Below are 13,028 nucleotides of genomic sequence, written 5' to 3' on the forward strand. Positions count from 1 at the left end.
TAGGTGGTGTGTAGACGGTGTGTAGGTGGTGTGTAGGTGGTGTGTAGACGGTGTGTAGGTGGTGTGTAGACAGTGTGTAGGTGGTGTGTAGACGGTGTGTAGGTGGTGTGTAGACGGTGTGTAGACGGTGTGTAGGTGGTGTGTAGACGGTGTGTAGGTGGTGTGTAGGTGGTGTGTAGACGGTGTGTAGACGGTGTGTAGGTGGTGTGTAGGTGGTGTGTAGACGGTGTGTAGGTGGTGTGTAGGTGGTGTGTAGGTGGTGTGTAGGTGGTGTGTAGACTTCAGTGGAGTTGCCTTGCTAAGGAACAGCTTGGGACTACAAGATTTGCTGTAGTGTTTTCTAATATGAAGACATTAAATAATCATAACTACCTACCTCAGATTTTTATAGTCTACCCCTAACTCTGAATGATAGGATGCACAATAGTGCTGTATATATATATACATTTATATTTACCGCATATACAGTCAGGTCCATAAATATTTGGACATTGAGACAATTTATCACTTTGGCTCTGTACACCACCACAATGGACTTGACATGAAACAATCAAGATGTGCTTTAATTACAACAGTTTCTACATGTACACACACCCTTTTTGAGGAACCAAGAGTAATTGGACAAACTAACAATCCATAAATAAAATTGTCACTTTTTAATACTGGGTTGCAAATCCTTTGCAGTCGATGACCGCCTGCAGTCTGTACCTGTAGCCATGTCGAACAGGAAGGAGAAGATGCTGCCCCGGTCGTCCCCGGCCCAGAGGATCCTCCCCGGGGCGTCGAAGGAGAGCGACAGCACCCGGCCCGTCAGCTTGCTGGAGCCCCCCTTCACCTTCTTCCCTGTGGAGATGTTCACCACCTGCAGATGGTGCTTGCTGTTCCCCACCTGCGTGACGGAGAGCGGGGCGTCAGCGGTTACACTACATCAGCGGTTACACTACATTGAGATTCAGATTCCTTTATTGTCACTTATTTCAGTACTTTACAGCAAGAAGAGTGAAAATCTATTTATTGTGGTCCCTCGAATAAAATAACATGACTAAAACAGATCAGGATGTAGATATTAGGGCTGACCTTCAATCATTTTTTTTTGGAATTCGAAGCTTCGGGGCCGAGATTCGATTTTAACACTTTAATCGCCAAAAACGCCGTATGACGTCTTTCCCCGCCATGCTCATTCTGCCAAAGACGCCGTACCACGTCTTTGATATCAATATTTCAAAAATCTGTGATCGAAATCATATTTCTCCCCCGGAGACTTGAGATCTACTGTTGATCCCCTCTCAACTCTCCAACGGTTCAAGAGCGCCATCTGGTGGCCGATCGGCGGATCGCCCAGAGCGGAAACAGGAAATGGAAGCTGGTGCTCATTTCAATTCGGTCCGATCACTCGGTAATAGTCCCAGGACTCGAGCTAGACACAACGGATAGCAATCCGTTACCAATAACTCGATAAACAACATGATTTGGACATATATACTATTATACAACCTGGAAATGGATCGCATATTTCTACATCCCATAATAGGAATATTTCTGTTCCACGCTCATCGCCCAACGCTATGAGGAAGCTACGGTAAGATTCAGCGTTATTTTGGGCGCCTACGTGGCGTAGTGGGCAAGGCGCTCGCCACGAATGCAGAGACGCTGGGCTCGCCTGTTCGAGCCCAGCGCTCCACATTGCTTTCAGTTTAGCTGGTCGTTCATACTAATACACATTGGCCGTATTAGGGGGTGGGAAACTGATGGGTGGGGATCGGGCGTTGTGGACAGCGACTCCTACAGGTCGGTTGGTGCGCCTGCGCAGTAGAATCAGGAAGTGTCGGGGGCAGCGTGAGCCTCCCACGCGTTACTCCTCGCCACTGAGAGATCGAGCTGCGCAGGTGAAAAGATGCGACTGCTGTTACCTCAAGTACCGGAGGGGATTTGTGCCATGTATGACTTGTCTTAGTCCACATTGCAGCCGGCTTGTGGGAGGCAAGAAACAGCGTTCGTGACAGGGGAGGGTTGAATTGGATGATACGAAATTGGGATGGGAGAAAAATATAGAAAATGGGAGAAAAAGTGGATAAAAAAAAAAGATTCAGCGTTATTTTTTAACGTGTTCGATACCAACTGCTCTAATGATCCATATCACCCACACTAGATGAATCATCTAACGTTGGCCACGGAATTATAAACGACCCCCCCCCCCCATCCGGTCAACATCAGATGATCAGTAGTAACTTCTAGAAGCACGTCCATTTGAATTTTTTTTTATCTCGCGCAGATTCCTATCAAACTGTATTTGATCATCAATATAATGCATTTGGGGCTATAAATCACGTTCTGGAGAAAGCTGCAGAAAACGATAAAAACATACTTATACTTTAGACCGTATTTTAGTATGAATATGTGAATGAAAAAGTATAACGTTGCTACACCCTGAACAATAGATACTTGACGTTGAATGGGCCATAGTAATGTCAATTTAGCAATACAATTTAAAAAGTTATAGCCCTGCAAAGAAGGTAAACATCCCCATAGACAAATAGAGCTGGCGGAGGATGGTATATTAAGAATATAAGCCTGGCGACCAAAGTGTTAATTCGAAGCTTCGAGAAAAAAATTAAAATAAAAATGTATTTATTAAAAAAATATATAATTATGTTGTGGGACTTGTACAGCACTTTGTTCAACTTTGTCAGTGCTGTAAAGTTTAAACCTTTTTAAATCTTAGACAAACTAAACACTTTGCTTCCATGAAATATTGTAAGCCGTCATTTGAGGCTTTATAAAAGCAGCACAATGAACACAAATCTGTCAGTGCCGAGTCCGACCTCATCTTAAATAACAAACAGCATTGCTTGTTGTAATTAACAAAGAGAGGCAGAGTTGATTTAGCAAAAGATTTTTTTTTTTTTTTTTCATAATCTAATTTTATTTTCATATTCGAATCCCATGCCCATCGAACGAAGCTTCGAAGCTTCAAAGTATTTAAGACAGCCCTAGTAGATATACTATGAAATTGTATAAAAAAGTTTGAGAACCCCTGCTCTAGTTAAAACTCAGCACCATCTTGTTTGAACATCCTGGAGAAAGCCCTGCCTGCAGTCTACGGGAGAGTGATCCTCTGCAAACAGCAGCTTCCCACAAAGCCCCATCGTAAGACGCTGTTTGAGGAGTGGAAGAAAAGGGTCGCATAACTTGCAACACGTGACACCGACCGCGTAGTAGTTAATGTGCCAAGTTTGGGAAATCTATTCGCGGTGGATCTACCTGATATTGCGGTGGGCTGCCCGGCCCGCCGCCACAATTAAATCTATGCTGTAGTAGTAGTAGATCTAGGTTAACTGTGTCCTGGAGTGGTAGTTGTAGAGTAGAGTAGATCTAGGTTAACTGTGTCCTGGAGTGGTAGTTGTAGAGTAGTAGTAGCTGAAGTACAACCACACACACACACACACAACACAATAAACACACATACACACTAAACAACGATGCATACAGGATTATTTATGACTATTTTTAAACTGAATCATTTTATTCTTATTATTTGCTAGATCCAAATGTGAAACACTGTGATTATTTGTTCATGAACTACAGGAGTATTACTGAATAGAGAGCCTATTAAGATGCTAGATCCTAATGTGAAACACTGTGATTTGCCATATCTTGCTATGCTCGCTCATGCCTGTATTTTTTATGTCCGTTCTATTTTATAATTTTTTGACTATTTTTAAACTGAATCATTTTAAACTATTTTTACTATTTGTGTTACTGAAAACTGTAAGCGGAGAGCCTATTGGGATGCTAGATCCTAATGTGAAACACTGTGATTCTACCCGTCTATCTTTTTATGCTCGCTTATGCCTGTATTTTTTACTGTTGTGAAGCACTTTGAACTGCAACCTCTGTATGAAAAGTGCTATACAAAAAATAAAGTTATTATTATGCGGGGGGGGGGGGGGGGGGGGGAGCGGTGGCGTGTTTTGAAGGCTGCTTAATCAGGAGATATCCCATGGGTCTGGTGGTGTGACCCAACAGAACGGTGTGGGGTGTCTTATGATGCCATACTGTGGGTGGGTAGATAAGGCTGCTGCTCTGGGAGATGGGGGAGCCTAATTAAACACGCATATATTTCAACAGTCTGGGCTGTAAGTAATGCACAAGCAACCCATCTCCCTTCCCCTACACACCATCTTTTAATAGGCCATACTGTAGGTATGGATCATCTATTCTAGTTGAAACAGGTCCTTCTCCCAACATCGTACGTTTCATTTAATGAGGCGTAGACTCTTAACTCCACTTTCTTACATTCTGCTCATCGATACACCCCCCCCCCCCCCCCTACAAAACAGGACACAATTAAGAGTCATCTATATCACGCACTGCTTCTATTCTGTCTGACAAGATTTGTCACCTTAATAACTTTACAAGGTTTACACTGTATTGTATTGATGCTGTTGTTTTGGAAGGAAGGCAAGACAAGACAGGAAGGGGCCGTTTCTACCTGTGTAGTTTAGTGGTTTACAAAGTACAATGAGAACCATGATAATGTTATATTGACAATATATGCCTATGGATCTTAACTAATGACTACATAACCAGTAATATAGATAATATAAGATATAATATAAGATAATAGCCAGAAAAATAAAGGCAGCAAATGGACTGCATTTTAACAGCTTTTATCCAAAGCGCTTTACAACTTATGCCACACACTCACACATTCACACACCGACAGCGGGAGGCGACCATGCAAGGTGCCGACCTGCTCATTGGGAGCAGTTAGGGGGGGGGGGGGGGGGGGGTTAAGCATCTTGCTCAAGGACACGTCAACACGCTGTCTGGGAGGAGCCTTATGACTACCAGACGACCGCTCTACCTCCTGAGCCACTGTCGCCCCTACGAAGATGTACTATCCTCACAGCGTCACCATTTTACATACAATGAGAGAACAGGACCGACTGTGTTACAGATCGTGTGGGATAATGACTCACAGGTGCAACAGGTACAAGCACAGATACAGGCGGGGGAGGGGAGGAGTGTGTGGGGAGGGGAGGGGGAGGAGCGTGTGCGTGTGGGGGAGGGGAAGGGGGAGGGGTGTGTGGGGAGGGGAAGGGGTAGGATCGTGTGCGTGTGGGGGAGGGGAAGGGGGAGGAGCGTGTGCGTGTGGGGGAGGGAGGTGTGCGTGCAGGGGAGGGGAAGGAGCATGTGTGTGCGGGGGAGGGGAAGGGGGAGGAGCATGTGCGTGTGGGGGAGGGAGGTGTGCGTGCAGGGGAGGGGAAGGGGGAGGAGCATGTGCGTGCAGGGGAAGGGGGAGGAGCGTGTGCGTGCAGGGGAGGGGAAGGGGGAGGAGCATGTGTGAGCGGGGGAGGGGAAGAGGGAGGAGCATGTGCGTGTGGGGGAGGGAGGTGTGCGTGCAGGGGAGGGGAAGGGGGAGGAGCATGTGTGAGCGGGGGAGGGGAAGAGGGAGGAGCATGTGCGTGTGGGGGAGGGAGGTGTGCGTGCAGGGGAGGGGAAGGGGGAGGAGCATGTGTGAGCGGGGGAGGGGAAGAGGGAGGAGCATGTGCGTGTGGGGGAGGGAGGTGTGCGTGCAGGGGAGGGGAAGGTGCGTGCAGGGGAGGGGAAGGTGCGTGTGTGTGCGGGGGAGGGGAAGGGGGAGGAGCATGTGTGTGCAGGGGAGGGGGGAGGAGCATGTGTGTGCGGGGGAGGGGAAGGGGAAGGAGCGTGTGCGTGCAGTGGAGGAGAAGGGGGAGGAGCATGTGTGTGCGGGGGAGGGGAAGGGGGAGGAGCATGTGTGTGCGGGGGAGAGGAAGGGGGAGGAGTGTGTGCCTGCGGGGAAGGGGGAGGGGCGTGTGCGTGCGGGGGAGGGGAAGGGGGAGGAGCGTGTGCGTGCGGGGGAGGGGAAGGAGCGTGTGCGTGCAGGGGAGGGGAAGGGGGAGGAGCGTGTGCGTGCGGGGGAGGGGAAGGAGCGTGTGCGTGCAGGGGAGGGGAAGGGGGAGGAGCGTGTGCGTGCAGGGGAGGAGCGTGTGCGTGCGGGGAAGGGGGAGGAGCGTGTGCGTGTGGGGAAGGGGGAGGAGCGTGTGCGTGTGGGGAAGGGGGAGGAGCGTGTGCGTGTGGGGAAGGGGGAGGAGCGTGTGCGTGTGGGGAAGGGGGAGGAGCGTGTGCGTGTGGGGAAGGGGGAGGAGCGTGTGCGTGCAGGGGTGAAGAAATATGGCACGGGATGCACAGCAGACCTCAAACTGTTCACTATTATCCTCTAATGACGTCGGCTCGAGGTGCGACTTCATTAACAGCTAGAATGGCAATCCGAGAGATGCCTAGCGACACCAGCGTGTGAGCGGGCCAAGCCTGCTGCAAGTGCAGCTCTCCCCACCATCTGGGTACCATCACCACCACCGAGCTAAAACAAACAACAAGCCTATTTTTGCTTTTGTCACTTAGAAAAACGCATTGGCCCATTCGAATGAACGGCATAGCCTATGTAGGTCGAAGCACATTGCAGCCGTATAGAGAATTGAACCTCCGCGATTCCAGAGCTTGGACGGAACGCAATGTGAACTAACGTGCGCAAGTGGGCAAAGTGCGTAAGTGCTGCTCTCCCCCATCTGGGTGACCAGTAGTAGCCCAGTACTGAGCTCAGACAAACTACAGTGCAGCAACAACTACTCACAAGAGTGTTTTTAGCCTCATGAGCAAGGTTCAAAACGTTTTACATTTAGTACATGTCACGCCACACCTCCGAAAATAATGTCAGATTGCATCGACAGATATCATGCCAACTTGGTAGCTAGTGGGGCTGTCACTAAGGGTGCCTTGCTAGCGGTGTGAATTACTATCCCTAGAGGTCCTTGCTGCTAGCAAGGCTAAAAACAAGTCACAAGCTCCACCTTTTCCTGCAACATCTCAGTGAACGCTAGGAAGCTTCATTGGGTGCCGGGAAACGCTTAAACACGTCATTCCCGGCCATGCTCAAGTTGCCGAAGACGCTTTACAGCGTCTTTAATATCAATATTTCAAAAATCTGGGATCGGATTCATATTCCCCCTCCGCTGGCCTGAGATCCACCAGGAGGACCCACTGAGCTCTCTGGCGGTTCAGGAGCGCCATCTGGTGGCCGATCGGCGCAATCGCTTAACAGGAAGTGCTATAGAGATTGTGCTGGTCGGCCGTATTACTTCTGGGCACTCGATATAGGTTCCGGGACTCGATCTCGACACACTACATAGCGATCGATTGCCAATAACTCGATAAACAACATGATTTGGACGTATATACCATTATACAAGCTGGAGATGGACCGGGTAAATCGCCATCCCATAATGATACAATTTCTACTCTACGATGATCGCCCAACGGCGCGCGGAGACTGGGGTGAGTTTTAGCGTGTAAAGTTACCGTCTTCGATACTAACTGCTATTATCAACATTTGACCCACATTAGATGATTGGTATAACGCTGCCCACGGAATTATAAACGCCCCCTAGCCCATCCGGTCAACATCAGATGACGTGTAGTAACTTCTAGAAGTACGTCTAGTTGGAATTTTTTATATCGCGCTGATTGCCATAAAACTGTATTGCATCATCAATATAATGTATTTGGGGCTATAGATCACGTTCTGGAGAAAGCTGCAGAAAGAGATGAAAACATACTTATACATTAGACCATACTTTACTATGAATATGTGAATGAAAAAGTTTAACGTTGCTACACAATGAACAATACATATAGGACTTTGAATGGGCCCCAATAATGGCAATGTAGCAATAGAATTTAAAAAGTTATAGCCCTGCAAAGAAGGGGACTTTCTCTATAGACAAATAGAGCCGGCAACCTACGGTTGATAATGAATTTAACCCATGGCAGCCAAAGTGTTAACGACAACATGACTTGCAAAGCTGCATTCTGAAATACACACATACACACAAAGCCAAGCAGAACTCTGCTAAGTGAGGCAGACAGCAGTCATTTGTCTAGTATCGCCTTTGTGCCTTCATAAGGTGTAATGTTTATCCTCAATATTGAGTTCAACGGACAATGGTGGACATCAATTCAAATTAAATACTTGTCATTGACCGATTTGAAAAATATTCGAGAATTCTTGGCCTGCCGTCAACCTATAGGAGTTATGGCTGGTACAGATTAGCGGTGTCACGATTCTCCAAATCCACGATTTCAATTTGACTTTCGATTTTAAGGTTATAATTCGATTCGATTTTCCATTGTTAGATGCCATTGTTAGACTATCGAGTCTTGATTTGTCAACAGATTATTGGTTCTATGCCCTGACAACTGTCATTTACATTTGTCTTCAGAAAGATAGGCTACATGGGATCAAGTGTGATCACCGCACTTACAGTATATTTTTTGGAATGTACCCACACAAAGGTCCTATGGTAAAATGTGTATAAATTATTTAATAATGTAATAACTTATGCAGTTTGTTCCCAATTGTCCCCACTGTCGAAAGAAAGAAAACAATTCTAATCCTGGTGGCTTTTTGCAGGTGAGCAAACTCAAGTCGTGTAAACTTTAGTACCCTTCTGCCCTCTAGTGGCTCTTCTTCTAACTGCAGTGTGCACTCTTCACATCAAACAACAGGCGCCATTCGAGCTCTCGATAGCAATTTGACTTCCGATTTTAAAAAGGTCACAATTACATTTTCGCTCATAAAAAAATAAATTCTATTTCAAAATCGGAATTGTGACACCCCAAGTGACACGCCTAAGAAGTGTTGGGACACTCTTTCCCCGACGGTTTTAGGTGCAGCTCAGGGGTACGAAGAGTAAAAGGGCCAGGAAGGCTCCAGCCTGGTCGCGTGAATACTTTCCCTAAGGGGGTTGCACTTCCATGTTCGGTTTGCGCGGCCTGATTGGCCACTGACGTTTCTCTCAGCGCCCAATCGCACACCGGCATTTTCAGTTAAAGAATGACATAGGAGTATAGACATGCATAAGACTCCCATGGTCAATGCGGTTGTTGTGTTTGTTGATGATTGTCTGTTCTTTCATGTTCTACGCGTATGTTTTTTTTAAATAAATGCCCAGTCACGTGCTATGTCGCCACCTGTCAATCTGTTCTGTTATTAGCCTACACACCAAGGTCCTTGATGGAAATAAGTTGATATAGACTTTATTCTGTCAACCTTGACAATGTGCTATTGATGTAGACTAATCAAAGTATTTTTAAATGCTTTATGTCTAATAAACAAGACTAAATATAGCCTATAGAACAGATTTTTACAGCCTAATTTTTACACATTGGTTCAAACATGATCACGGAAGGGCGACAACCCTAACATGTCATGTTGTGTCACACCAGAATGAGTAGGTGAGTGTTAGGCCTACAGAAAGTGTAATCTATTGATTGACTTGCATGACCTAGTCAATTCGGTAGAAGAGTCTGGTGGGCGAGATTATGCATGACCAGCCTGTGATCTAAAGACTCCTGCCTGTGGCTGAATAATTAAGCCCAAAGTCACGTCACGCGCAAGAGCATATTACCTCAATATTAAAACTCACTGCTCGTCCACCCAACGTAAACAGAGCAGAGATAAGCAATAATGAAGTCGTGTTTTGAACAGAGCATTTTTTAATAAGTCAGTACAAATTAATCAGAATGTTGCTCAATGTTGGGGTTTAAGGTTGAGGGACGGGGTAAGAAATGGAGAGTTGAAAAAGGGGTGAGAAATAGAAAGGAGAGGGCTGGGCGATATGGCCAAAAACGTTATCGCGATAAAATTATAAAATTATTTTCATATAACTCGATATTGATAATTATCGTCGATATAATTTCTGTCAAGTTTAATTAACTTCTTATGCCCGGCGCCGATGGACGGGCTATTAATAGACTTGTTTTGCTGCTGCGAATGTCTCGAGTTGATGTCGTCATCAGTCCGTGCACGTTAGCAGTTAGCCAGAACAAGCGGTGTATCCCATGACAATGTACTAACTATCACCCTAAAATACTCCGTTCAGCCCCAATACATTGCAACGACGTCCACCGCATACCCCACACTACTCTAACCGTGGCCTCAGAATTCACGCCACACACCCACTCGGCACGTAAACTATAAAATAGCGGCGTGCAAGCTAATTATCCTAGCCAGCCTTGTTTCCAATGTACTAAATATCACCCTAAAATACTCCGTTCAGCCCCAATACATTGCAACGACGTCCACTGCATACCCCACACTACTCTAACCGTGGCCTCAGAATTCACGCCACACACCCACTCGGCACGTAAACTATAAAATAGCGGCGTGCAAGCTAATTATCCTTTTTTTTATTATTCTTCTCACCTGGCAGCGCGGACTCTCACTGGGAGAGTGTAATGTGTGGAAGGGTCACACTACCTCTCCTAGATCCTTCCCTTGCTGTGCAGACGCCCCGACCAAATTGTAGGAGTCGCTGTTTACAACGACCAGGACCCACCCTCGCCGGGTTTCCCACCCGCTAACACTGCCAATTGTGTTAGTATGGACGGTCGGCCAACCCAGAAGCACCACAGCTGGATTCGATCCCACTGTCTCTGTGGTGGTAGACAGACGCTTAGTCCGCTGCACTACCCGGCCGCCCTATAAATGTATGTTATGGCAATTCATGATGTATTTTTGTAAGTTTGGGTAGCGGGGAAACACCAAATTTCTCTTTTGGGTCTCGAGCTGAAAAAGTTTGGGAACCCCTGATATAGAGAGATGAAAACAATACGTTATTTATATTGATGTGATGTCGGATTTGGGCTGTGGAACTGAAGGACTTGGGCTGTGGAACTGAAGGACTTGGGCTGTGGAACTGAAGGACTTGGGCTGTGGAACTGAAGGACTTGGGCTGTGGAACTGAAGGACTTGGGCTGTGGAACTGAAAGCTAGGCGCGATTGTTAGGAGTAACTGAGAGAAAGCTAGGCGCTGAGAGAAACGTCAGTGGCCAATCAGGCCGTGCAAACCGAACACGGAAGTGCAACCCCCTTAGGGAAAGTATTCACGCAGCCTGGTCCAGAGGGAGTGACTCACCACGGTCAGGTTGTTGTTCATGGGCTGGAAGGTGCAGCAGAGCAGCTCGCTGGCCTCCGGGTCCCGGACCTCGCGGATGCAGCGCCCGTCCTCCGTGTTCCAGATGCGCAGCGTGCCGTCCAGCGAGGTCGACACGATGACGTCGTTGCTGAGGGACCAGGCGAAGTCCGTGACGGGGCCGCCGTGGCCCTTCAGGATCACCTTCACGCTGGGCGGGGGCGGGGACAAGGTCATGATGGACAAGGTGCCGTCCAATGAGCAGCAGGCGAGAAGGTGCTTGTCGTCGTTGGCGAACTGCAGCCTTGGAACTAGAGAAGACGGAGAGAAAAGGGACACGATTAACAAGTCAGGGTTCCCGCAGACATTTCAAAACGACATTCAAGGACTTTCAAGGACTTTTCCAAGCACTATTTTCATTTTAAAAGGGCATTTAAAAGGATACAATTCACTTTTAAATGCTGCTTTGGGGGGGGGGGGGGGGATCGGATCCAATATTTATGACTTAATTACTTTTACTTAATTTTTTTTTTTTTTTTAACTTTTTTCTTTCTTTTTATCAAGCACTTTAAGCACTTCAAGGACCTTGTGCGAACCCTGACAAATGTTCGTTCTCTTAGAGAAAACATATACATACCAGCGGAATCCACGTGTTGGTCAAATATGTGGTGCATGCCGGCAAACGCATAGTTTTCACTCAGAGTGGTGTCTCCAGCCATGGCACGGCTGGCCTCGGCCACGGAGGTGGGCACCAAGCTGCCGGGGGGCCTGTGTGTGGAGATAAAAACAACCATGTGAGCAAATCATCATTATGAAATGATATGTATATATTTAGATTCTAGTGTATTGTAATCATATTTAACCAATAGTTATCCTAATTATATTTTATTTATCCTAATTATATTATAACATTAAATAACTGTATTAAAACCGTGACAAAAAAATATATACCATATATCAAAAACTAATAAATAAATGTGTATACGTTTTGTATATAAAACTATGAAACTTTTGTAACGTTTTGTTTTTGCTAAATTATGTACTGAATTGTGTGTGTGTGTGTTTTTTTTTAATATAATGTCATGTAAAAAGGGTAGCCAATTATAAGCCTCGGCTTCAGCCTACACCTTTTCGGTCATTTTCATTCTTTTATACATTCTACTACTGTACATTGCTTTGTAAAAGAAGACAGAAATAAAAAAGAATCATAAATTAATTTATTGTAATGCATAGTATAACTGATGGGGCATACAGACCCTCATCTGCACCTTGATTACACTGCCTACTTGCTCATATGCGTATACTCAAAGAGTTAATTATATTGTTTACACTGTCTATTTTTACTTTTCTACTGTACTATAATTTTATTACCTGTATTATGTCTTCTACTATTACCTATTACCATGTACCTGTACACCCTCCCCTATGCTGCTATGATGCCTGCATTTCCCCAAGGGGGTCAATAAAGGAATATCTTATCTTATAGATTTCTTTTAACCTTTATTTACCCAGGGTTTTCAGCAACGCCCTGCTTCACAATCACACAGTTCCATTCACACCTGGGAGCTGCCCAGTACAACCACAGTCTGACACTGTTGACCACTAGGAGTTGCCCGGTACAACCACAGTCTGACACTGTTGACCACTAGGAGCTGCCCGGTACAACCACAGTCTGACACTGTTGACCACTAGGAGCTGCCCAGTACAACCACAGTCTGACACTGTTGACCACTAGGAGCTGCCCAGTACAACCACAGTCTGACACTGTTGACCACTAGGAGCTGCCCAGTACAACCACAGTCTGACACTGTTGACCACTAGGAGCTGCCCAGTACAACCACAGTCTGACACTGTTGACCACTAGGAGCTGCCCGGTACAACCACAGTCTGACACTGTTGACCACTAGGAGCTGCCCAGTACAACCACAGTCTGACACTGTTGACCACTAGGAGCTGCCCAGTACAACCACAGTCTGACACCGTTGACCACTAGGAGCTGCCCAGTACAACCACAGTCTGACACCATTGACC

General features: G+C 46.4%; 1 protein-coding gene across 2 annotated transcripts in view; it reads right to left on the reverse strand.

Moving 5' to 3' along the window:
• The window catches only part of wdr13 (WD repeat domain 13), a 32,178-nt gene that overhangs the window by 13,833 nt on the left and 5,317 nt on the right, over window positions 1-13,028 (reverse strand). For both annotated transcript variants that reach the window (XM_084333152.1, XM_084333153.1), the window contains exons 5-7: window positions 11,635-11,765; window positions 11,001-11,308; window positions 709-889 (exon numbers count right to left, since the gene is read on the reverse strand). In XM_084333152.1, coding sequence (XP_084189278.1) covers window positions 709-889; window positions 11,001-11,308; window positions 11,635-11,765 — 620 coding nt within the window. The remainder of the gene's footprint in view (window positions 1-708; window positions 890-11,000; window positions 11,309-11,634; window positions 11,766-13,028) is intronic.

This window comes from Notolepis coatsorum (assembly GCF_963971535.1).
Source record: "Notolepis coatsorum genome assembly, chromosome: 17".
In the NCBI taxonomy this organism is placed as follows: Eukaryota; Metazoa; Chordata; class Actinopteri; order Aulopiformes; family Paralepididae; genus Notolepis; species Notolepis coatsorum.